A 26,867-nucleotide genomic window follows, 5' to 3' on the forward strand; every position below is an offset into this window, starting at 1 on the left:
CTTCCTGCCTGTAGTGTTTCAGTGCAGTTTGTGAACGATGCCTTCCTGCCTGTAGTGTTTCAGTGCAGTTTGTGAACGATGCCTTCCTGCCTGTAGTGTTTCAGTGCAGTTTGTGAACGCTCCCTTCCTGCCTGTAGTGTTTCAGTGCAGTTTGTGAACGCTCCCTTCCTGCCTGTAGTGTTTCAGTGCAGTTTGTGAACGCTCCCTTCCTGCCTGCAGTGTTTCAGTGCAGTTTGTGAACGCTCCCTTCCTGCCTGCAGTGTTTCAGTGCAGTTTGTGAACGCTCCCTTCCTGCCTGCAGTGTTTCAGTGCAGTTTGTGAACGCTCCCTTCCTGCCTGTAGTGTTTCAGTGCAGTTTGTGAACGCTCCCTTCCTGCCTGTAGTGTTTCAGTGCAGTTTGTGAACGCTCCCTTCCTGCCTGCAGTGTTTCAGTGCAGTTTGTGAACGCTCCCTTCCTGCCTGCAGTGTTTCAGTGCAGTTTGTGAACGCTCCCTTCCTGCCTGTAGTGTTTCAGTGCAGTTTGTGAACGCTCCCTTCCTGCCTGTAGTGTTTCAGTGCAGTTTGTGAACGCTCCCTTCCTGCCTGTAGTGTTTCAGTGCAGTTTGTGAATGCTCCCTTCCTGCCTGCAGTGTTTCAGTGCAGTTTGTGAACGCTCCCTTCCTGCCTGTAGTGTTTCAGTGCAGTTTGTGAACGCTCCCTTCCTGCCTGTAGTGTTTCAGTGCAGTTTGTGAACGCTCCCTTCCTGCCTGTAGTGTTTCAGTGCAGTTTGTGAACGCTCCCTTCCTGCCTGTAGTGTTTCAGTGCAGTTTGTGAACGCTCCCTTCCTGCCTGCAGTGTTTCAGTGCAGTTTGTGAACGCTCCCTTCCTGCCTGCAGTGTTTCAGTGCAGTTTGTGAACGCTCCCTTCCTGCCTGTAGTGTTTCAGTGCAGTTTGTGAACGCTCCCTTCCTGCCTGTAGTGTTTCAGTGCAGTTTCACTGCTATTTCTAGATGTACCAAAGAGACATTAACTTACATGACTGGCTTATAGACTGCTTCTACTATTGATCTTGTTCAAGTGTTGGACAGTATAGAGTGGCTCTAGTCTATTTTCCCCATAGTTACAACTGAAGCCATTTTAAGACTAAACTGATAGCCTAAACATTGAAGTTAGAAGTGCTGCCAGGTATGACCTTTCTGTTAAGTGGCGTGTGCCTGCCCACGCATGCACGCACGCACGCACGCACGAGCGCGCACACACACAAATCAAGGAGTGTTAATTGGTATGTTCATAGCGGTTGGAGATTGCTTAAGAGGGCCGCAGATTGACCCAGTTAACTCAAATCCTCATTGACCTAATTTTGAGCTTTGTGGCAGAGCATCTTCTAGCTCCTTACTTGTACTCTCTCTGTGTCTCTCTCTCTCTCTCTCTCTCTCTCTCTCTCTCTCTCTCTCTCTCTCTCTCTCTCTCTCTCTCTCTCTCTCTACAACTCGCCTTTCCCGTCATACATTGTATTTTCATCTCTGGAACCTCTGTCCCTATTGGCTAACTGGCAGAGGTGCCTCAGTGGGCTTTTACATGATTGGCTGCCCCGTTCATAACAGATGCCGGGGGTGGGGGGGGGGGGTTCACTGATTTTGTGTCACATTGTTGCACTGGATGTTTTTCGGGGTATCCGTTACCATGGCGACGGATGGTCTAATCAATAGCCAGAAAAAAATTCCCTCCTCGGCCCCCGTCTTTCTTGAGATGGCGAGCTAGACTACGAGCACACACGAGCAGTGGGCTGTGCTGAACGCTGTGCTGAACGCTGTGCTGAACACTGTGCTGAACGCTGTGCTGAACGCTGTGCTGAACGCTGTGCCGAACGCTGTGCCGAACGCTGTGCCGAACACTGTGCCGAACACTGTGCTGAACGCTGTGCCTGCCTGTGCTGAGCCGGTCTCGACACTGTGTAGCGTGTGAGTGTAACGGGAACCAGTCATTAAGCACAGATGGTAATCAGCGCTTCATATCTGTTGATTGGCCGCTTGCTTCTCCTTCCTCAGCCCCCAAAGGTACCTCTGTCACTGTGTCTCCGCGGGCCACAGATTAGGTTCCCCATTGTCATCAGAAAGGCACACACACACACACACACACACACACCTAGGCTGAGAAGCCCTCACTCACGCTTCACTGGCCAGCTTTGGAGGCCTGGATGAATGGAGGACTAGTGTGTGTAATGGACGGGGGGGGGGGGCTCCCTGTTAACTGAAGGTTTTGGCCACAGCGCTGAGAACGACTTGCAGCCACAGTTTGAGTCGGGCGGTGTAGCAGACAGACTTGCAGCCACAGTTTGAGTCGGGCGGTGTAGCAGACAGACTTGCAGCCACAGTTTGAGTCGGGCGGTGTAGCAGACAGACTTGCAGCCACAGTTTGAGTCGGGCGGTGTAGCAGACAGCCTCTGGAAGTGAAGAAGGGTCCTCCTTACTAGCCTGAACTCTGCAGGGATCTGCTGCTCTTTCACCGGCCAAGGTCCAAGCCTCGCTTCGGACCACAGAAACAAAACAAAAAACTCCTCGCTGTTTTGCCTTAAAGAGTAGGGATGCACGATATTGGATTGCCGATACGATATATGTACGCATTTCCCCCCCCGCCTGATTTCAGTCTCTCCAGTAGTGGAATTAGCACATTATTTAATGTGCATGAAATGTGCTATACAAAATAATAAACTTGCCCTGCCTTGACATGGCTTAAAGTTCACCACCCCCACTCTTAATTGGCAGTGGGGCGTTTTTAAGCTTGGTTCCCAGCAGGCCAGTGTATTGTGTTGTGCCGGCAGTGAAGGAGTTAAGTTTGGTTGCTGCGGTATTATGCAAACCGTGGAGCGGAGAGACAGAGAGAGGAAGTGCATTACAGAATGCTGAGCTCAGGGCTTTGGCACGCTGCCAAGCATATACTCTTGCACGTGCGCACACACACGCACGCACACACGCACGCACGCACGCACGTACGTATATAAACACACACACACGCACGCACGCACGCACGTATATAAACACACACACACACACACACGCACGCACGCACGTACGTATATAAACACACACACACACACGCACGCACGTACGTATATAAACACACACACACACACACACGCACGCACGTACGTATATAAACACACACACACCCACACGGCACTCAGCTGAGGAGGGCATTCCATTTTTTTCCAGCAGCCCGGTGGCCCTCCTACTCTGTTTGGCCGCTCTCTCTCTCTCTCCCCTTCCCCTACTCACTCAATGACTCTCGCCCTGTCTCTCTCCCTCCCTCTGTCTCTCGGTCTTTCCCTTACGTCAGTAGTTCAGCTGTGGGCCAGGCATGACTGGGGCAGGGCCACGCAAGGGAGAGCCTCGTGTGTGTGTGTGTGTGTGTGTGTGTGTGTGTGTGTGTGTAAGACAGGATGTGGACTCGTGGTTGTGAAAAGCAATCACAATTTCTCTATATCTATCTGTGTCGCTCTGATTTTTTCCTTTCACTCCGTTTCTTTCCTCTCTTGTCGGTGACCCCTGTTTTTCCGCGTGTTCTTTCTCCCATAACGCTCGTCTCTTCAGATATGGGTCTTATTGCAGAACCTGCTTCAGCACATGAGATCTGCTAGGCTATCGCATCGCTGGGCTGCTTAAATGAATGATCACTCCCACGCCTGGGCCTAGAGATGTCATTCCAGACTAACTGGAAATGACTGGTGGGTGACTTGTCTCACCGACATACAATAGCTGACTTCACAACTTCTGCTGCCGTGTTGCAAACTGCTACCATGAGAACTGAGCAGCAGCCATATTCAGTAGCTGAAGCTGCAGCTTTTGTAGCATATCATCTGACTCTAGCTGATCACTGACTGATGCTTGTGATGTTTGGATCTGCTGTTAGCTTGTTGCCCGCTGCACAGTTCTTTTGGAGGTGAATGTGATCAGCTGTGTTTTGCACGACTGTAAAAAGGGCTGTCAACTCCCCGAATGATTGATTTTACACTCATCAAAACACATGCTTTGACCCAGAAAAGGCTCTTTACACTCATCAAAACACATGCTTTGACCCCGAAAAGGCTCTTTACACTCATCAAAACACATGCTTTGACCCCGAAAAGGCTCTTTATACTCATCAAAACACATGCTTTGACCCCGAAAAGGCTCTTTATACTCATCAAAACACATGCTTTGACCCAGAAAAGGCTCTTTACACTCATCAAAACACATGCTTTGACCCCGAAAAGGCTCTTTACACTCATCAAAACACATGCTTTGACCCAGAAAAGGCTCTTTGGTGTAACATGATTTATTTGTCCGTCATCTGTCAGTCAGTGACTACATTTACTGCAATATTCCGATATTAACCCAATATCTATATATTTCTAAATAATTGATATAAAACAATACGAGGGATCAGCCGAGCAGCATTTTGGTAAACAAACCGCGTCACTGGGTGGCAACGGCAATGGAACCCTATGGAGCCCAAGTGGCGCGAGGCTAAGTGGCTGACTCTAGCCAGTTAACTCTGTTTACATTTTAAAAACTGCGACAGTTCACACACCTTTAACACGACATGCATGTATTATACATCAAACTCTTGAGCTACTTCTCCTCTCACTCAGGATGTCAAAATATAAGCGATGATGTATAGTGATGTATAGTTTTTGAGATGTTAACGTTTGTTTGGCACAACTCATACTATTAACTGCCGGAGGGGTTCCGCATTTCTGGGTGGCAAGTGACGTCACGCTGACTCGTCCTATACTCTGAATAAGACACTGCCATGTAAAGATCATTTTCTCGAATTAAGACGAGACGTAGAATATTCTCATCTTTAGTCGCATTATTGCTTAATCGCACTATAGTAATTTTCGCAGCATTTTGAAATACTGTATGTACGACAGTCCAACTGCTTGATGACACATGCTCTATCTTCCAGCTAGAGAAGCTTCTAGCTTCTTGTGTTTGTCATCTAAACTGATCTGTTGGATCTCTTTAGCTACTCGGTCCTACAGTAGCTGCTTATTGATTATGAGTGTCACAACAACAGTAGTCGGGTTTTCCATCCACCTGTTTTTATGCGAAATTTCAATTTGCGAATGAAAAAAACTGAGTGGAAATTTGCGAAAACCTCAAAATCTCGCAACAAAGTTTTCACGCTTGAGGGAGGCGGAAAAGTCGGGTGTATTGATAAAAGGAAAATGTGATACGTGTGGTGGAAACAGATGAAGCGATATTCCGTTGTCTCTCCATTCAAAAACCACACAGTTTGCCTTGATCACTGCAAAACATGACATGCCCGTGGCGTGTCGCCTATACACAATAGGGCTACACACGGTAAATAATGCCATGGTAAATACGCAGCACAATACCCGCCGGGGTAAACAGAAGACTGGGATATTAACTTTAAGGCAACTCACTTCTAGAATTGAATGAAATTGTATTCACTTACTATCTGCTCCGTGGATTATAACGTTATGCTTGCCGAGTCGCACCTCGTAATCCAGAAATGGCGTTATGGTACCTTTGTCTACTTGTAGATCATCAAGAAACTTTAGATGAATAACGTTAGATGTGTTTGACACGAGGTGATTGACAGCTCTAGAATTCGCACAATAGCAGCGAATGGAAACTGTTTCACATTTTATTTTGCAGACTTTCTGAAAATTCTTTAAAAATTTGCAATACCTTTTGGATGGAAACCCAACTAGTGAGTCATTGTGTCAGATGATTGAGCGCTGTTGTCTCTTCTCCGCTCCTCCTCCTCCAGGCTTCCACCTCAGCGGCACGGTGAGGGAACCGGCCACGTCGTCGGAGGCCGAGCTGCTCTGCAGCGTGAGCGTCAGCTTCGACCGCTGCAAGATCACGGCGGTGACGTGCGGCTGCGGCAACAAGGACATCTTCTACTGCGCCCACGTAGTGGCGCTGTCGCTGTACCGGGTACGGAAGCCCGAGCAGGTCAAACTGCGCCTGCCCATCTCGGAGACTCTCTTCCAGATGAACAGAGACCAGCTGCAGAAGTTTGTGCAGTACCTGATCACCGTGCACCACACCGAGGTGCTGCCGACCGCACAGAAGCTAGCGGACGAGATCCTGTCGCAGAACTCCCAGATCAACCAGGTCCACGGTGAGTGGGAGGGGAGGGAAAGGGTGGGGGAAAGGAGACGAGGGGCGGAGCCTGGAGTTTGTTTGTGCTGTATGGCAAAGTCTGTGGCTCAGAACTCGCATGCGTTTGCATGGGAGTACATGGACACACTGAAGTACACAGAAACATAGGGAAAAGATAAATGTCGGTACCTGTGTGTTTAGTCCAGGGTTGGCCAAACTTTTTTGGTTGCGGGCCAAACAATATTAAGCGTGGCAGTTTTCGCGGCAAAAGAAATTGGGACCAGAAAACCCTTGTGCCATCAAAAATTTAATTTCTACCTAAATAAATATATGATGTGCTCACCTATTACAATGGGTATTTCTGTATGTTTTCAAATGTTCTTTTCCTGTGCCAACAGGTTAAGACAGAGATAATTTAACACGTTCACTGCCAACGACGTATTACTCCGTCAAAAAAAATCCAACGGTTGACTGCCACTGACGTATTACTCCGTCAAAAAAATGATTTTTTTTTTTTTGACCGTGGGATGTGCATCTAACCCTTTTACATCTCTTATATAATTATTGGAGCCACCGAACGTTTACAACCCATTCCACCGAGCCACTAAGTGGCGACAGTGCTCTCCTGACTAGAGGAAGGCAAGCAAAAAGCAGCCATTCTCATGAAAATGGATGGGGGAAAACGCTTTCGTTTTCGCGCTGATTGCTGGCGATGCGGGATTGCAAATTTGCATAATAGATTACAGGTGGAACACACTTTGAAACACGCAGCATAAATATGACCAGAATCGCAAAAGCTTCATCAAAGCTCTCAACCAAAACTCCAAGAAGCGAGCGAGTCCATCCAGACTTCCTCAAACAGCGGCCGCGCAGACAGGCAGCAGCAGCAGCAAAGCAGTGAGACTGGTGACAAGCTTGTGACGGCCGCTGCAGCCAAGAAGAACGCCCACGGAGGGAGGAGTTGGAAGCAGAGGGGGGTTTCCTGCTGTTATGGAGGAAATTACTGTTCAAAACTATTGTTTAGATGTCTGACGTCTTACTGATGCCAAAAATGAATGGTTAAAGTGACTGTTCTATCGAATTTCACAAAAAGCCGTTTATCTCTGAATAATTTTTCTGACGCTGAAACCATGCTGTATTCAACTGCTAATGCTTACATAACTACTAACTCTACAAACTAACTCTTTTAGACAGAGAAAGCACACATTCTATTAGTTCTTTTGAGATATTGTGTGTTCACAAAATCTTAGCAGAAAAGAATCCTCGGGTCTTGAAAGATGAGCCAGAATCCTCAAAAAACCCCTCTGGCAGAAGCTAACTACAGTAAAAAAAAAACGTCTGGCAGTGAATGTGTTAACACATTGACTGCCAGCCCTTTTTTCAATGCTGTAGGTAGGTTCTGCCAGTTTTTTTTTTTGAGGATTCTGGCTCATTTTACAAGAGCCGAGGATTCTTTTCTGTTAAGACTTCGTGAACACCAATCATCTAAAAAGAACTAATAGAATGTGTGCTTTCTCTGTCTAAAAGAGTTAGTTTGTAGAGTTAGTAGTTATGTAGATATTAGCCGTTGAGTACAGCATGGTTTCAGAGATTTTCAGAGAGTTTTGAGATAAATTTTAGAACCACCTCACGTGCCTGTGATTATGGGTGCCCTTGGGCAAGTCTGTATACTGTATTGTGTGTGTGTGTGTGTGTGTGTGTGTGTGTGTGTGTGTGTGTGTGTGTGTGTCTCCAAACTCCTCCCTCCGTCTGTGCTGCTGCTGCTGGCTCCTACTGGCTCCGCGGCCGCTCTCGGGCAGTCTGGATTACTGTAAAACGGGCTCGTTCGTTTCTTGAGGTGTCGGCTGAGAGCTTTGAAGAAGCTTTTGCGATTCTGGTCTTATTTATGCTCAAAGGTACTCGAGTGTGTGTGTGTGCGCGTGTGTGTGTGTGTGTGTGTGTGTGTGTGTGTGTGTGTGTGTGTGTGTGTGTGTGTGTGTGAAATCGAAAGCGTTTTCGCCCAGCTGTTTCCTTGAAAATTAGAATGGCTTTCTCCCGCGGACCCGCGGCTGTTTTTTGCTCGGCTTTCTCTCTGTCTGGAGAGCACTGTCGCCACCAGCTGGTCGGTAAAATAGATTATACACATTCTCTTCCTCCAATATTGGTATAGGAGACGTAAAAGGGGTTGATCGATGTCCCACCGTCAAAAAAAAAAAATGTTTATGTAAGCCGAGATATCTCGTCCTTGGCACTCAACGGTTGGATCCTGTAAGCCGAGATATCTCGTCATTGGCACTCAACGTGTTAACATAACATTAGTATTAGTATTTGCTAAAAACGGAAAAAAGTTTTTAGCAAAAAAAAAAAAAGCTAAATTCATGGGGGGCCACTTAAAAACGGGCAGCGGGCCGCAGTTGGCCCACGGGCCGTAGTTTGGCCACCCCTGGTTTAGTCTCTTTTCGAGTGCATAGTTTCGCCTCGACTCTACTCACTTTTGGTAGTACCTGTTGGTTTTCCACTGCGCACAGTACCCCCTCAATGTGCCCACTGCCCACCCCCCACAACAGGTTGTCATAGCGACGCCGCATGAAACTGTAAAATGGTCACACAGCAAGGAGACAGCCTCAGAGGCTGCCTTTTATCCTGCTTGTCCATACATGTAACACAATTAAAGCCCTTACATGGAACTTTTAAACTGCTTATGAAATACTCATGCCTCTATATGACCTACATCAGTAAATGGGACCATCAGCGAGAAGATGGGCTGTTTCTATATGGTTATTCTAAATGAGTGTGCGTGCGTCAAGACAGCGGGAGGAGGTGTTCAGGCTCAGCCTCGTCTCTTACGGCTGAGCAAGGAGAGCCATTTTATCTCAGAAGAGGCTGAAGGCAGCATGAGAAAAACACTGCTAAAAGACAGTTTGGGAAATCCTACACGCAAGAGGGTAAGCTAAACCGGTAGCTACCGTTAGCGCAAGACGCTTGTCTCTGACCAATCAGTAGTCTTCAGTGTTTTCATGTCAGCTTTTGGTATCGCTTCAGCTCGCCGGGAGTCTAGATCAACGGAGGTGGTACTAAAGAGAGGATGGCCTCAGCTCGCCTCAGAAAACCCAAAAAGGCGAGATGAGCCGGTACCATGCGGTACCATGCGTGCGCTGGAAAAGCGCCTTTAGATCGCCTCTGTCTCGCACCAGTGAAACTCCGGCTGCGAGCTGTCATCCTGCAGAGAACTCATGAAAAACAAACTATTTCGGGAAAACAGAAGAAAAGCACATTGATCAGGCTGCAACACACACTTACAGTACACATATATATATATATATATATATATATATATATATATATATATATATATATATATATATATATATATATATATATACACTGTATATATATACACACATACAGGCCAAATCTGAGTTGAGCGCAGCGTGCGTGCGTGTGTGTGTGTGTGCTTGTGTGTATGTTTTTGCAACATTGCTTTGGTGGGTTTCTGCAGAAACCCATTAAGATCCACAAAGAACATTATAGTGTACCACAGAGTACCATTAAGGACCACAGTGTGGAGCGCAAAGTATCCTGAAAAAGCTGTAGGGAATACCGTAAAGTCACCCAAAGTATACCACAAAGTACCTATTACATGTTCAAATACCCATTATTATAGTAAAAGTATGTAAGCCGGCCCCTTGCTTTTTCATCTTACATGCACAGATTGATTGCGTGTCTTCTCTCCATGTTTTTATCATGATATTTTCAATGATGCAGAGAGCATATCAGCCCTAAATCATATTTTTACCAGCCGCGACATTGTTGGCTGCTATTGTTTTCACCTTGTGTGTGTGTGTGTGTGTGTGTGTGTGTGTGTGTGTGTGTGTGTGTGTGTGTGTGTGTGTGTGTGTGTGTGTGTGTGTGTGTGTGTGTGTGTGTGTGTGTGTGTGTGTGTGTGTGTGTGTGTGTGGCGGGGGGGGGGGGGGTGCTTGCTTGGATCACATCCATTTTAGAAATTGACCTTCATTTTTATGTGGACTGGACTGCACACCTGTCTCCTGACTGCATCTTCCACCGTTCTGATGCTATCAGCATCCCGTCCATTGGCAGCAGAGGAAATAGGACAGAATAGAAGAAAACACACGTAACACTATGTGAAATACAACAGAAGATCCACACACACAAAAACGCTTTCCTGTGAAGAACATGATCCTGATGTGATGTTTGAGCTCTCCCTCAGACTCACATGCATAATAATCGACGTCTGAGCTAAGACAAATAAGGCCAGAGACCTCCTAGAGCAGACTGATGACCTTTTGGACTTGAGACTGCTCAGTGACAACACTGAAGTGAACCCCGCGCCCCAGCTAAAGAGCAGTACACTCCTTTCAGGCAAGGTGCAGATTGTTAAAGACAATTCAACAGTATGTGTTTACTTTTACATTTTCACACCATCTTTTACATTTGGAAAACGTGGGTATTGTTGAGAGAGAGAGAGAGAGAGAAATGAATGCTAGTGCTCTCTCTGTCGCCACGTCAGAAAAACAGCCCTGATTACAGATATGACTCAGCCAAACAGTCTGTCTGTGAACATTTAGCAAGAATACAGCAGCCAAAGCATTCATGGTATGATAGAACTTCAGACTATATTGTGGTACACTTCAGGGTGCCTTTGAGGCACACTTTGGAGGTACTGTGTGTTGCATAAGGGTACTTAAGGGTTCATTTGCCACTGCAGTATGTTGGAAGTGGAACTCGGAAAGCTTTCGGGCTGTGTTGTGGTACTCTTACTTTGGGGTAGTTTGTGGTAATTTGAGTAACTTTTAGGTACTTTTTTGGTCCACTTTGTGCTGCACTCTGGTGAACATTATTGGATACTTTGTGGTACTTTAATGTACTTTGGTTAGGGTTACTCTATTGGGGGGGGGGGGGGGACTAACATAGGGGTATTCCTTACTATGTGGTTCTTTAGGGTACAGTTTATTGTGAATATGTTTCGGGGTAGCCTACTTTGGGGGGTTATTGCCAATTGTTTTTTGTACACAGACATGTTGTGTACATTGTTAGACACATTATAGTAGATTGTATTGCTTTTGTGGTACTTTGGTATAACCGATACAATTCATTGTCCTTTGGGTGCTCTATTGTGTTATGCTTCTGGGGACTTTGAGGTAACTTTTGCGATGTCTTGTACTTGGCTATGCAATACATTGTAAAAATTCGGCATAGACTTTGTGGTAGACTTTCATGGATTTGGGTTCAACTTTGTGGTGGTACTTAACAGTTTTCCTAGTGGTACAGAGTGTATATGTTTCCTCATTTACATGCAGGCCTACACTCATAATCCAATTAATCTGATTAAAGCAAACTGTCATGTAGATGCCTTTAGTCTGATTATATTATCAGAGTAAGGGCATAATTGGTCATTAATTGACTTTTGACTCGCTGCAAGAATGATCAAGTTAACACACCTACTGTACATTTCTGCTAATTCTTTCAATGTATTTAACCATGCAAACGTGGTTTCACACTGTATTTTAGTGTCGGAATGGTCACCGAGGGCGCTGAAACAGTAAGGATGCCCGAACACTGAGAATTACAACGCTCAGATCATGGTGCTCTTTAACTGCATCAACATGAACAACAAAGAATACAAGAAAGTATGAAAAGAAAATATTACAGTACCATCTAAACATCACTAGTGCGGTGTCCTTAACACACTGTCTGAGGAGAGATTTTCCGGCAAAAGTATATTACGAGGTACATACATTGTGGTGTTTTGGAGTAGTTTGTGGTACATTTTAGTAGTTGGGGGACACTGTGGTACTATTTTCTGGTACATTTTGTGGTAATTTGTGGCTTTTAGTGGGGCTCATTTCACTTGAGACTTATGGATCCACTCCTCCCCTGCGATGCGTGTTGAGTGTTTAAATGTATAATGTATTCTTTGGCATGTAGGCCAATTATTTTTTGCCTATTTTGCACATTTTCTGTTATTGATCGATTTTTAAACTTAACCAGCACTGCATTAATGCATGAATGCAAAACACAGCAAGCAATGAGCTTTGTTCTTGTACATGATGCAGATGTTTGTATGATTTGTTTGGTATTATTATTATGTATAAGAATGCATTTCTCCATCGTTGAATGATATGATACCGCTATTTAATTTGTAATACATTATTTGTTAATTAGCCTATTGCAGCCTCTCAGCCTTTCTGACTTCTGTGTGGTGCTGATGGACAGCTCCTTTTATCATTCAAGTAAAAAGTGCTCTAAGAACACATTATTTGGCCTCCGTACCGTTGACTTAATTCATTAATATTTGTGAGATTTTCAAGTGGGCCATGATGAGTCGGAGAAGGTTGGGAAGCGGTCGCTGATCTAACTTAGCGACTGTTGTCTGTCTGTTGTTGCAGGAGCTCCGGACCCGACGGCAGGGGCCAGTGTGGACGATGAGAACTGCTGGCATCTGGACGAGGAGCAGGTTCAGGAACAGGTCAAGCTCTTTCTCTCACAGGGCGGGTACCATGGCTCGGGGAAGCAGCTCAACTTACTCTTCAGCAAGGTAATGGCACACAATACAAATGAACCACGCCTAAATGCCCGCTCCTCAGCCGGAGAGAATCTTCTGGAAATCATTACGCAAGATGCAATGCTATTTTATATAGCCTTTCACGACATGTAAAGGGGGTAAATCATCACATTACAAACATCATATTCAATTGTGACTAGGGATTCACGATATATATCTGAGCCGATAAATTATCGGACGATATTAGGAATTAATATTATAATTATTATTATAATATTATAATATTATGAAACTTATATTTATCGGCTATTATCAGTATCTGCAGTATTAAAGCCGATAATATCGGCTATACAAAACAAGTTGTTTAGTTGTTCGTTTCGATACCTTTAAGCATAAAATTACATCGGGACCAGTCTACTCTATGCCTTTTGTCATTGTGTTTAATGTACTTTACTACTAATAACCTGTATTTAATACATTGACATTTCTGATCTGACAGATTATGACGAAGCATTTCATTTTAATTCTTGGGCAAAATACTCTATAAAAGCCAAAGTATGTTTGTGATTTTTGTTTTATGTACTAGAAAAAGTAAATGAACATTTGAAGAGTCAGAACTGTTCTTTGTTTTTGTTGTGTTAACAAGAGTGATGTCAGTTAGATTTGGTTAGGTTATGGTCAGAGTTATGGAATATTAAATCATCCATCTTTGCTCAAAACATGTTAGCCTTTCTTATATATATTCTTTTTCTGAAGAAGGTCCTTGTTGACCGAAACGTTAAAAATAAATCAACTGGGAGCAAGTCGAGCAGTGTGCGGACTCTATTTCTTTTTATAGCCTTTCTTATACCCTCACCGTGTGCATAAACTGCAGGTTATGAACTTCTTGTTAAAATGCAAAAATGTGAAATGATCAGTTGTCTTATCGGTATCGGCCATGAGAAGCAGGTAATTATCGGTTATCGTGTCGGCTGAAAGAAATCCATATCGTGCGTCCCAAATTGTGACCGCTGTACTGTTGTCTACTAGCCGTCTGGCCAATCAGCTCCTTCACCCAGTGTCTCCTGTGTGTCCAGGTGAGGGAGATGCTGAAGATGAGGGACTCCAACGGAGCCCGCATGTTAACACTGATCACAGAGCAGTTCATGGGCGACCCTCGCCTGGCACTGTGGAGGCAACAGGGGACCACCATGACTGACAAGTACAGGCAACTTTGGGATGAACTAGGTAACCACGCACGCACGCACACACACACACACACACACACACACACACACACACACACACACACACACACACACACACACAATTAGATTTTAAAATAACTGAATCGGTATCCATTTGTTCAAAATACAATTCACTAATTTGTCAGTGTTGTAAAAACTGTTCAGTTACCTGGTAATATTCAACACTCACACTATTTCAATTAATTTGAGTGCAGGTTAAAAATAGACGAATAAGAAGGGAAGGTGCTTGGGAAAAGGAGATCATTAATGCAATCAGCCTGCCAGAGGAATGCCTGGTAGGGAGGCATGAGTAGTAGAAGCTAGTTAAGTATGCACGTGTAGCCAGGGTGTTCTCCTGCACCACTTTCACTCCGTATGGCCAATAGGACAAAGCTGTCCGTCTAGCTCATGGGTGCCCAACCAGTCGATCGCGGTCTACTGGTCGACCGCGGACTGACCCCAGGTCGATTGCGAGGGGTGTCAAAAATCGATTATTATTTCGTTTTATTTTTTTTTATTTTTTTTTTATAATCAAATAAAATATAATGGAAGTACATGCAGTTGTTTATTTTAATTATGGATCATAATACAATGCAATTCCAAATGCACTTTTAATTTAAAAGTAGCCACACAGTGAGAAAAAAGAAAGTGAGAAAAAATAAATCATGTATTGGGGGGAAAAAAGTGATGCATTGATTTAACAGCCGAGATGCATCGATAATCGTAATCGAATCGAATCGTAGCCCTCTGAATCGTAATCGTTTGAAACGATGTGTTGTGCGTTTGCGATGTTGAAACTGAACTGGTAGATCTCTACTTGAAAAGTAGATCTTGGGTCAAAAAAGGTTGGGCACCCCTGGTCTAGCTTGAAAAACAAATCTAAACAGCATCTTATCTAGTGTGTGTCTGTAACGGAGTGGAGGGGGATACAGCTACGAACAGCCAGTCCTGCTTTAATGAATGTGACTTGGAGCCTCAGGAAGAAGGGAGGGCTGTTTGAAACATAGTCTTCATTTTAGGGCTTCATCCAGAGACTGCTTTTGTCTCCTTCAACAAAGAAGCTGCTGCTGCGAACTGATATTTGTTTTGCATACACCTCTCCTTGATCCTCTTCCTCTCAGTAATAATATGTATAATAATATGTATAAAACTAATCATAATATGTATAGTATAACATGTATAATACTAAAAATATTGTTATTTATTTATTTTTTAAATCTCCAGGGAGGATCCTTGAGAGCAGGTTCTCTTTTTCAAGGACGCCCTGTTTACAGAAATACAACAAATACAATTATAATTATAATTACACAATTTTGGCACTTATAAAACAACAATAAAAAAAATCACATAAAAATCACAGATGCAGGCAAATAAGAGGGCTACTTATAGCAGGTACAGTCACAGTCACAATGCATCCTCAAGTAGCGCCCTGAACGTCTCTATGGATACCAGTCGGTCCAATAAACAAACAAGAACAGCAAACTTTATTTTGGATAGTATTTTGAAACAGAGTTACCATTTTTTTTTACAGACAGCAACCATAATAAATAGTCAGTTATAAGTCATAAATAAGTATGACGTAAATTACACGCCGTATTAAAAATGAATGCAACAGGAATATACACTATGAATTAAAAGCTGTGTATAAAGCTGTGTTATAGGAGGTGATGGAAAGGGTGAATCTTCTGTTAGCTCAGGCTGGAAGCCTCGGGCCCACACAGGCCTGTTCACTAGGAATTCAGAAGAGCACCTGAAGTCCCAGGTTTTTCCTGCCCACATCACCTCCATCAAGGGAGTGAAGTCAGGTCCCAGCAAACAGAAGTATTAAAGAGATACTCAACACTTTTTCCACTTTTTTCTGCTGAAAATCAATATATATTGGAAATTAGCTGTGTTCTTGAGGAATCCAGGTCCAAGTCCTGACATTCACTGTAAATCTGAGTAATTCCTTAAGTTTTGGTCGGAGTGAAATGTTCTATGGTCTCTCCCGATTATAGCGTTAGCTGAACCGTTTGGTTCGACGAAGTAAAACGGTATGCTGGTGTTTGGACTGAGAGAGCCTGGTGACGTGAGGGTTTGGACAGGAGAACAGGAGAAGCGAGGGGGTGGTGGAAGGGAGAAACATCACCAGCAGATCCATTCACAGCGCTAGCTGACTTTAACTGAATTTACACATGCGCGAGCAGGAAATGCACAGAGCTCTGCCGTTGGTTCTGAAATTTGCAAAGTATTGCTCTCTCTCTCTCTCTCTCTCTCCCTCTCTCTCTCCCTCTCTCTCTCTCTCTCCCTCTCGGTCTCTCTCTCTCTCTCTCTCTCTCTCCCTCCCTCTCTCTCTCTCCCTCTCTCTCTCTCTCTCTCTCCCCCTCTCTCTCTCTCTCTCTCTCTCTCTCTCTCCCTCCCTCTCTCTCTCTCTCTCTCCCTCTCTCTCTCTCTCTCTCTCTCTCTCTCCCTCTCTCTCTCTCTCTCTCCCTCTCTCTCTCTCTCTCTCTCTCTCTCTCTCTCTCTCTCTCTCTCTCTCTCTCTCCCTCTCTCTCTCTCTCTCTCTCCCTCCCTCTCTCTCTCCCTCTCTCTCTCTCTCCCTCCCTCTCTCTCTCTCTCTCTCTCTCTCCCTCTCTCTCCCTCTCTCTCTCTCTCTCTCTCTCTCTCTCTCCCTCTCGGTCTCTCCCTCCCCTCTTCTCCTGGTTGTTGTCCTTGATGCAGCTCTAACAAAGAGACGGAGGAGAAAGCCTCTCCTCTCCCGTCCCCTCCCCCATCTCTTCCTCTTCTCTCACTTCACCTCTTCACGTCTCTTCCTGTCTGTTTTTTTGTGTGTCATTCGTCTTCCTTCTCTCCGCTTTTCCCTATTCACTGCTCACTCTCCTCCCTCCTCTCTTCTTCTCCTTTTGTTTTTACATCCCCCTCTCTTTGTGTCCGTGCTTCGCCAGTGCTGCAGGTGACTTCAGTAGGCCTGTGCCCGTGTTTAAGTCCTGCTTTATTCTCAAGGCAAAAAGTGGAATAATAGATTATTCGATTAGATTAGATTCAGAAATTTGTCCTGCGTCCCGAGACACCGTTTCTCATAAATACAAAAAAACAACAACACACATTTAAACGAACAACAGTGCAACAAAAGTGCTACAACACGTATGACATCAGATGTTATAAGAATACGTACATTACCAGAATGGGAAAAAACAAAGGTGGCTGCAGTGCCTCAAAGTATAGTCCCTACCTCGAACCCAGACTGATTTAGCAGTTTGACAGACCGGGGAACCAAACTGTTATTATAAGAGATATTATGTTTATGTCTGTGTGTGCGAGAACTGTATTCAGCGCTATGCCACTGCCTCTCATTCTTATATAATGAAACCATTCTCTATTGCCATATCTATTTATTTGGGTTTAAATAATAACAGTTGATTACCTCTCCTTTTGTTGGCATAACTGTGACCATTGTTGAACTGTTCATTATGTGTTTCCTACCTTATTACTCTCTGCGAGCAGGAGTTATTTGTTTTTTTATCGTTGCGCGCCCCCATAATTGGCGATTGTTTCCTCTCTTGTCTTCAAAAATCACAACAACTCTGTTCCCTCTCCTGTCAACGATCAGGGAAATCACACTGCATCATTGATGTAGATTGTAGAATGTTCTTGTGTTCATCCGTGGGAATACTTTCTCACCTCGCGAGGCAGCTGGACTCGCACGAGATCGCGATCACACAACAAATCCACCTTGCTACACTCCAGTCTATCGGTTGTGGTTGAGACCAATCAGCGTCCAGAGGCAGCTATGGGCCGCGGTGGGATTTGGCAAACCATCTGGCAGTGTCAAGTTTAAAAAGTACCACCCAGAGAAAGGAAACTTTAGTGTCATTTTGTCATCCAGGCTGGCTCAGGCTGCGTCAACTGATGAAAATGTATCAGGAAAATGAATCTGTTCAAGAGGACAATCCCAATTTGGGGCCGGGGGGGGGGAGGGTCAAGGCCTTGAAAGCTTTTGAAAATAGACTTTAAATGGACGTGGGTGTGGGAACCCTGGAGAGAAAAAGAGAAACTTATGTGGGTGTTTTTCTGTGTGTCTGTGTGCAGGGGCCCTGTGGATGTGCATTGTGTTGAACCCTCACTGTAAGCCTGTCTGTGTGCAGGGGCCCTGTGGATGTGCATTGTGTTGAACCCTCACTGTAAGCCTTTCTGTGTGTGTGTGTGTGCAGGGGCCCTGTGGATGTGCATTGTGTTGAACCCTCACTGTAAGCCTTTCTGTGTGTGTGTGTGTGCAGGGGCCCTGTGGATGTGCATTGTGTTGAACCCTCACTGTAAGCCTGTCTGTGTGTGTGTGTGTGCAGGGGCCCTGTGGATGTGCATTGTGTTGAACCCTCACTGTAAGTCTTTCTGTGTGTCTGTGTGTGCAGGGGCCCTGTGGATGTGCATTGTGTTGAACCCTCACTGTAAGCCTTTCTGTGTGTGTGTGTGTGCAGGGGCCCTGTGGATGTGCATTGTGTTGAACCCTCACTGTAAGCCTGTCTGTGTGTGTGTGTGTGCAGGGGCCCTGTGGATGTGCATTGTGTTGAACCCTCACTGTAAGTCTTTCTGTGTGTCTGTGTGTGCAGGGGCCCTGTGGATGTGCATTGTGTTGAACCCTCACTGTAAGCCTTTCTGTGTGTGTGTGTGTGCAGGGGCCCTGTGGATGTGCATTGTGTTGAACCCTCACTGTAAGTCTTTCTGTGTGTGTGTGTGTGCAGGGGCCCTGTGGATGTGCATTGTGTTGAACCCTCACTGTAAGCCTTTCTGTGTGTGTGTGTGTGTGTGTGTGTGTGTGTGTGTGTGTGTGTGTGTGCAGGGGCCCTGTGGATGTGCATTGTGTTGAACCCTCACTGTAAGTCTTTCTGTGTGTGTGTGTGCAGGGGCCCTGTGGATGTGCATTGTGTTGAACCCTCACTGTAAGTCTTTCTGTGTGTGTGTGTGTGCAGGGGCCCTGTGGATGTGCATTGTGTTGAACCCTCACTGTAAGCCTTTCTGTGTGTGTGTGTGTGCAGGGGCCCTGTGGATGTGCATTGTGTTGAACCCTCACTGTAAGCCTTTCTGTGTGTGTGTGTGTGCAGGGGCCCTGTGGATGTGCATTGTGTTGAACCCTCACTGTAAGCCTTTCTGTGTGTGTGTGTGTGCAGGGGCCCTGTGGATGTGCATTGTGTTGAACCCTCACTGTAAGCCTTTCTGTGTGTGTGTCTGTGTGCAGGGGCCCTGTGGATGTGCATTGTGTTGAACCCTCACTGTAAGTCTTTCTGTGTGTCTGTGTGTGCAGGGGCCCTGTGGATGTGCATTGTGTTGAACCCTCACTGTAAGTCTTTCTGTGTGTGTGTGTGTGCAGGGGCCCTGTGGATGTGCATTGTGTTGAACCCTCACTGTAAGTCTTTCTGTGTGTGTGTGTGTGCAGGGGCCCTGTGGATGTGCATTGTGTTGAACCCTCACTGTAAGCCTTTCTGTGTGTCTGTGTGTGCAGGGGCCCTGTGGATGTGCATTGTGTTGAACCCTCACTGTAAGCCTTTCTGTGTGTGTGTCTGTGTGCAGGGGCCCTGTGGATGTGCATTGTGTTGAACCCTCACTGTAAGTCTTTATGTGTGTGTGTGTGTGCAGGGGCCCTGTGGATGTGCATTGTGTTGAACCCTCACTGTAAGCCTTTCTGTGTGTGTGTGTGCGTGCAGGGGCCCTGTGGATGTGCATTGTGTTGAACCCTCACTGTAAGCCGGAGCAGAAGGGCTTTTGGCTCCGGCAGCTCCGTAGGTGGAACGGCGTGGACGTCTGCCCCTTGGAGGACGGTAACCATGGCAACGAGCTGACCAACCTGACCAACGCGCTGCCCCAGGGCCCCCCGGGCAGCCCAGGTGAGACGACACCCATGGCCAAAAACACACACACACACACACACACACACACACACACACTGTTTTACCTCCAAACTCCTTCAATCTCCCCTTCTCACAGGGCCACACATCATCTTCTTGGGCTGGGCCATGTGGGCCACAAATCATATCTTTGTATTTTTAGGATTAATGGCGATACACTATATATCTCTATATATATCTCTCTATATATATCTCTCTATCTCTATAAATCTCTCTATATACAGTATATCTCTCTATATATCTCTCTCTATATATCTCTATAAATCTCTCTCTATATATCTCTCTATATATCTCTATATACAGTATCTCTCTATATATCTCTCTATAAATCTCTCTGTCTTTTCTACAAAGTGGACTAAAGGTTCAGTTATAAGTCAAAGCTACATGTGAGATGTCACAAACAACACAAGACTGATCAAAATAAGATGCAAACACAGGGTTTCCTTCCCTGACTGTTGGTGCTTTCACAACATATTTACACAATGAGGTTTTTGATAAATAATCATCGGTAATGTGGATATAATGACTAAGTGGGTAAAGACAAATAATAAAACAGCTAGAACAGTGTGGTAAGAAAATGACATCACTTTACTGTAATGCAGCCTTTAAAACCAGGAAAAGACAACACTTGCCATCCTTGCATCTCTTGATCTGCTCCCTTCCTGTTGTCTCCACTCTCTCCTGCTGCCTCTCCTCTTCTTCAACTCCACTTCTTTGGCCTTCTCTCTCTCTCTCTCTCTCTCTCTCTCTCTCTCTCTCTCTCTCTCTCTCTCTCCGCCCTCCCCCTCTTTCTTTTAATCAAGTCTCGTTCGCCCGCAATCTCTGTGCCTGCGAGTTGCTCTTATTAGCTTTCGTGTAGCCAGGGGCGCCGCCAGGGATTTTGGGCCCCATGACAGGACATAGCATGGGCCCCACTGATGCCGGCGTCCGAAGGGCGCCGGCGAAAAATTTGGGCTGTTTGAAGCTGATTTAGAGGATAATATCGCATTTTAAATTATATTAGGATAACACTGTAGTGTTGTCATTATTCAGTCTTAACCATCAATATTTGCTCCTTTTCTCACCCACCTTCATCTCACCACCATCCCTGTTGAATCATCATACTCTCTCTCTGCTCTGAATACACCAGAGGGAACAAAGAAATACTATCAACTAATGACTAGAAATAATATTGATACACATGTGGAGTCCAACAGGAGTGTTTAGCATGAGACTGTTGTGATATCATTATTCAGTCTTAATATCATTATGTTCTCCTTTTCTCATTGGCTGTCATTTGTGGGCTGCTTTTCCTTTCATATAATGGTCATTATGTGGACAAATAAATTGTGTTGATCCTTCTTATTTTTTTATTACTATTATTATTATTATTATTATTAGTATTACAAATAAATCCCCACAGACCCACTGCAATTGTGCCAACTACCATGTCATTCAACACAATACTGCTCCTGTGTGTGTGTGTCTCACCTCCTTCATCAGTTAGGAGGACTGGTTCATTGGAAGGTGCCGGTGTGGGGGGGGGGGGGGGGCTGTGTCTGATTCTGCATCTGTTGTGTTAGGCAAGAGCCAGGCAGGGACAACTGATTTATATGAACGGCTTGCAAACAATTGTTTGCATTGATTAAATGTTTGCTAGACAGGACAGGAGGGAAATGTAAACACTCTGTGAAGTAAGCATATTTCACTAAGGTCTAACAGGGTAATTTCCAGTAGTTAAGAAAAGTTGAATAAATGTTCAGATGGCGCCAGACAGACTAGAGTCTAGTCTGTCACTAGACAGTTCTCTAGGTTAACAGAGTGATTCACGTAGCGTAGGCTATCTGCCTCGCCTCACACAGAGACAGGCAGACAGCTGCACCAGTCCAGCTCACTCACCTGCCTTCCTATAAAACTGCGTGAGGCACTGTTGTGCTCTTTTTTCTCTCTGCTCTCTTTCTTGCCTATCCTTTCTCTTTTTGGAACCTGACTTTGCTTTTGGCATGTTGCTGGTTGCGTCTCCTCTCTGCTCTCTCCTCTCATCTGATCTCAGCGCGTACTGCGTAGTGTTGCTGCTGCCCCACGCTGCCTGGATGGGAGGCGTGCCTATTTTTCCTGTCAGTGTTGGGCAGGGAGAAACCATTTCTTGAAAATCGAAGGGGGGTGTGTATGCAAGAGGATTTTTTATTTTTTGCCAAAAAGAAGCAATTCGTTTTACTAGTACATTGAATAAAATAGTATATTCATTACAATAGGTTAATAATTTAATACTGCAAAAAATTGCCTAGTGTCCAAGCTTTTAGGGCCCTTGAAGCTGACAGGGCCCCTGTCAGCTTCAAGGGCCCTTAGAATCGTCCTACCTTTCCCCCCCTATACGGCGCCCCTGCGTGTAGCTAATAGAATGATCCCAATAACACAGTAGAGGTCCTCCAGCTATTACTGGCCTCTGCCCCTGTCTGTGCCTGCGCTAAATTAGAAAAAATAGACGCCGCCTTAACATTTCTATTAGGCAGTAGGAGCACTGTTTTGTGTGAGATGGTAGCCTGCTCAGGTAGAAAACACACTGTGTGTTTTTTTATCAGTAATGGCACTGAATTGTTGTATTGACGTTTTTTGCATCTGCTACAAGGCGGTGGACATTTGCACACACACACACACACACACACACACACACACACACACACACACACAACGTCAAGTTTATTTATATAGCACATTTCATATGACAGGTGTAGGTAGACTCATGTCCTTCAAAATAAATGGCAAAATAAAATAGGCAAAGATCATGACAAAAACATATAATAAGTTATGAATTATAAGATAAGACGCTATTACAAATATAAAAATATATATAAAACAAATAAATAGAAAATAGAAAAATATATATATTAAAAATATATATTTTAACACGTTCACTGCCATTGGCGAGTCAACTCGTCAAGCAGAAACCAACGGTTGACTGCCAATGGCGAGTCAACTCGTCAAAAAAAAAAAAAAAAAAAAATTGACGGTGGGACGTTGATCTAACCCTTTTACATCTCCTATAAAAATATGAGAGCCACCAAACGTGTACAACCCATTCCACCAACCCACTAAGTGGCGACAGTGCTCTCCAGACTAGAAAAAGCCGAGCCAAAACTGCAGGGGAACGCGCGAGGAAACCATTCTCATACTGTAAAATGGATTGGCGAAAACGCTTTCGCTTTCGCGCTGGGAGCTGGCGGTGGGGGATTGCAAATTTGCATAATAGATTATGGGTGCAACACACTTTGAAACACCGGCAGAAAGCCCACAATCGCACGCAGCTTCATTCCAGCTGAGCTCACAACCGAAACGAACGAGCCCCATGCAGACTCGCCCAAAGAGCGGCCGCCAGCAGCCAAGCAGCACAGACAGGCAGAGCCTCGCTTGTACCGCTGCAGCCACGGAGGGAGGAGAACACACACGGAGGGAGGAGTTTGAAGGAGAGGGGGGTTTCCTGCTGCTATGGAGGAAATTACTGTTCAAAACTATTGTTTAGATGTCTGACGTCTTACGCCAAAAATAAATGGTTAAAGTGACTGTTCTATCGAATTTCACAAAAAGCCATTTATCTCAGCTTAAATTTTCAGACGCTGAAACCATGCTGTATTCAACTGCTAATGCCTAAATAACTACTAACTCTACAAACTAACTCTTTTAGACAGAGAAAGCACACATTCTATTAGTTCTTTTGAGATATTTTGTGTTCACAAAATCCTAACAGAAAAGAATCCTCGGCTCTTGAAAGATGAGCCAGAATCCTCAAAAAAAAAACTTGGCAGAAGCTACCTACAGTATTGAAAAAACGGCTGGCAGTGAATGTGTTAAATATAAAAAAGTTACATACACCCGCACACTATCTGACTTGGGTGTGCTTCTCTCTCTCTCTCTCCCAGACTCTCTGGCGCGGCCTCACCGGACAGTGTTCACGCGGGCGATCGAGGCCTGCGACCTGCACTGGCAGGACTCCCACCTGCAGCACATCATCACCCAAGACCTCTACATCAACTACTGTCACCACGACAACCACGACAGCTCGCTCTTCGACACCAGAGGGTGGCCCCTGTGGCACGGTGAGAGGGGGGACGGAGCGGCCGAGGAGAGACTTGTCAAATGAATAAGGGAAATAAATTGCAAGGAGGAATTGAAATGTACGGAGCTATTTTTCTTGCGTTGCCCCCACAGAGCATGTCCCGACTGCGTGTGCCCGGGTCGATGCGCTGAGGTCACACGGTTACCCCAAGGAGGCGCTCCGACTAGCCATCGCTATCGTCAACACACTGCGGCGGCAACAGCAGAAACAGCTGGAGTTCTTTCGCACTCACAAGAAAGGTGGGCCTTGTCTCTGCTCATTGGTCTGATGCTGTAATGCAGAGCAGTGCTGCTTTATAGCTCTGAACCATAGAGAAAGTAGTGCTACCTTATGTTGTTATTCGTCCTTTTCTTTTATCATCTCACCTCTGTTTTGTTTTGTTTTTGTTCTGTAGCTTTTCTGTGTATGGGTCCACAAAAACATGTAAGGATAAAAAACTTCAAAATATTCAAACTAACAGAGTTATCAAGAATTGAAATTGGTACAGTATTATTTATTTCTTTATTTTTATTCATTCATTTATTCATTCATTCATTTATGTATTTATACTGCATACTAAGGAACGCCCTCTTCTGACTTCGGCATGGGACCTAAGAGATTTCGTTCCCCATTCATTTTCCCATAGACATTTAGAAAAATCCTTATAAAAAGAGTTTTACTTGGTCAAACCAAGCGAGTCAGGGGAGACCATAGAACATTTCACCTGGTAAACACAAACGAACACAACAACAAAATCAGGAGGGAGATCACTTTTTGTTTGTTTGTTAGTTTTGGTCTGAGTGAAATGTTCTACATTCTCTCCTCATTCTGAATATAGCTAAATCGCTTGGTTTGACCATGTTTTTATGAGGATTTTCCGAAACGTCTATGGAAAAATGAATGGGGAGTGAAATCCCTTAGGTTCCCTGCCGAACCCGGAAGAGGGCGTGACTTTGGCACGCTATTTATTTATTGCACTATGAAGCTACAGAGCTTTTGGCCTATTTCAAATCTTAGGACTAATTTTAAACCCCAGCCCAAACCTGCATTATAATGCTGAGAATGTCATTTAAAAATATTTGGTAATGTTCGTTGGCCTTTTTTGTGTTATTATTGTTATTACTTTTAAGGACATTAAACCTTTAAAACCTGCAGAAAGTCAAACATACATGTAAGCAAGTTCTGGATTTACTATGTATTTGTATATTTACTGTGTGTGTGTGTGTGTGTGTGTGTGTGTGTGTGTGTGTGTGTGTGTGTGTGTGTGTGTGTGTGTGTGTGTGTGTGTGTGTGTGTGCATGCATGCGTGTGTGCCTCTCTAGAGCTGCTCCATAAAGGCATGACGTCAGTCACCAACCTGGAGGGCTGGGTGGGCCACCCGCTGGACCCCATCGGCACGCTGTTCAGCACCCTCATGGAGACGGGGCGGGGCGGCGAGGAGGGGGGCACAGCCTTCACAGACTTCTCAGGTACACTCGCGCACACACACACACACACACACACACACACACACACCTCTGAGTGTGCTTCTGACTGGAGCAGCTACACTGCACTGACTGCAGTGATTGCATGTTTCTGGTACAGCCACGGCCCGCAGGTTCCAATCAGCAGTGATGACACGGACGTGCTGATTGGCCTCCAGTCATCCTCCAATAACAGCTCATGAATAAGAAATGCAGCAGGAAAAACACTCCAATTAAAACACATTAAATATGCAGGGAGCTCAGTAAGACCGATTTCACATGGCTAGGAGAAAGGACAGCCACTTCACACCCTCAATTGTATTTAGTCACCAGTCTAAAGTAGGTAAACAATGAGCTGTTCATGCTGGATTGAAGGTACTCCGCTTAACGGATTGTGGAAAACCTGGAAAGGAATTAGTAAAATCCTTGAGAGTTTTGGAAAAGTTCTGGAATTCTTGTGTTCTTCACTATTTGTCACATTGTTTTTATATTGGATTTTAGTGCTTCTTGTATTTTATATTTGTAGGGAAAATGTTTTTTTTTTCCAATAGCTTCCGTGTAATGTGAGGCAGTGACTCCAAATCAATAGCCTACCAGAAATGTATTGCTGCACTGGACAAATAGTATTTTATATTCATATGTTTATGGAAGATTCATGTTTTATTTCCATAGCTTCCATGTAATGTGATCCAGTGATGTCTATTCTAAAGCACTAAAATCCAATATAAAGAGGTGTGTCCTATTTGTCCAGTGTAGTAATAATTTCTGGTATTGATTCAGAGTCACCACCTCACATTACATGGAAATTCTATTATGGATCCTTGAAAAGTCATGGAAATGTTTTTAAATTTGATCCATGAGAATGTGTGGGAACTCTGAGAGAAGAACTAAGAGTCGTGAAAATATTCAATTAAGACTAATGGCACTAGCGGACCCGTGGAGGGACCCCCCTGTGAGTTAGGGCCCCCCCTAGTCTGGAACATGACATCATCACTGATGACAGCATCACTGAACTAATTAGCCTCAGCCAGGAAGAATGACATCACTGATGACATCATCACTGACACCACATCATTAGGTAATCAGGGCAATCACCTAATTAAAAAATCTGTCTCCGTCAGGTCACCCGCACGGGTGCTCTTTACAGCCCCTGAAAGTTTCAGCCCGATCGCACGTAAAACGGCATGGAAAAAATTCTGCTCACTCACACACACACACGGACACTTCTCTAATTATAAGAAGAAGATTGCAGTGTTTTTACCCCTGTGTGTGTGTGTGTGTGTGTGTGTGTGTGTGTGTGTGTGTGTGTGTGTGTGTGTGTGTGCGTGCGTGCGTGTTCGTGCATGTGCGGCTTCATTGGGGACTGTTAACCCTCCTGGGATGAACTGTGTGGCCTGCCCAGGCATCATTAAGCCATTAAAATACATGATTATCATCGTCAGGAGAATACACACCCTGGAAAAGAACACCAGACAGAACAAATAGATCAATAGATTTATCAATACTCGGATCAATCCACAGCCCAAAGGGACAATTTTCTTCTCGTTTCTCTCTCGTTCTCTCTTGCCCCGCATCCTCTCTGCTACCTTTTGTCATCCCCATCCTTCTCACTGCTCCCCCAGGCTCCCTGG

General features: G+C 44.8%; 1 protein-coding gene across 1 annotated transcript in view; it reads left to right on the forward strand.

Annotated features, from left to right (window-relative positions):
• The window catches only part of LOC310778903 (zinc finger SWIM domain-containing protein 6-like), a gene marked incomplete at its 5' end in the record, with an annotated part of 77,819 nt that overhangs the window by 40,585 nt on the left and 10,367 nt on the right, over positions 1-26,867 (forward strand). Inside the window, 7 exons of the mRNA XM_083639368.1 lie at positions 5,757-6,113; positions 12,481-12,629; positions 13,673-13,823; positions 19,501-19,680; positions 23,598-23,774; positions 23,887-24,033; positions 25,096-25,242. Of these exons, the coding sequence (XP_083495494.1) occupies positions 5,757-6,113; positions 12,481-12,629; positions 13,673-13,823; positions 19,501-19,680; positions 23,598-23,774; positions 23,887-24,033; positions 25,096-25,242 (1,308 nt within the window). The remainder of the gene's footprint in view (positions 1-5,756; positions 6,114-12,480; positions 12,630-13,672; positions 13,824-19,500; positions 19,681-23,597; positions 23,775-23,886; positions 24,034-25,095; positions 25,243-26,867) is intronic.

Source organism: Poromitra crassiceps (assembly GCF_964638095.1).
Source record: "Poromitra crassiceps genome assembly, chromosome: 6".
Taxonomy (NCBI): domain Eukaryota; kingdom Metazoa; phylum Chordata; class Actinopteri; order Beryciformes; family Melamphaidae; genus Poromitra; species Poromitra crassiceps.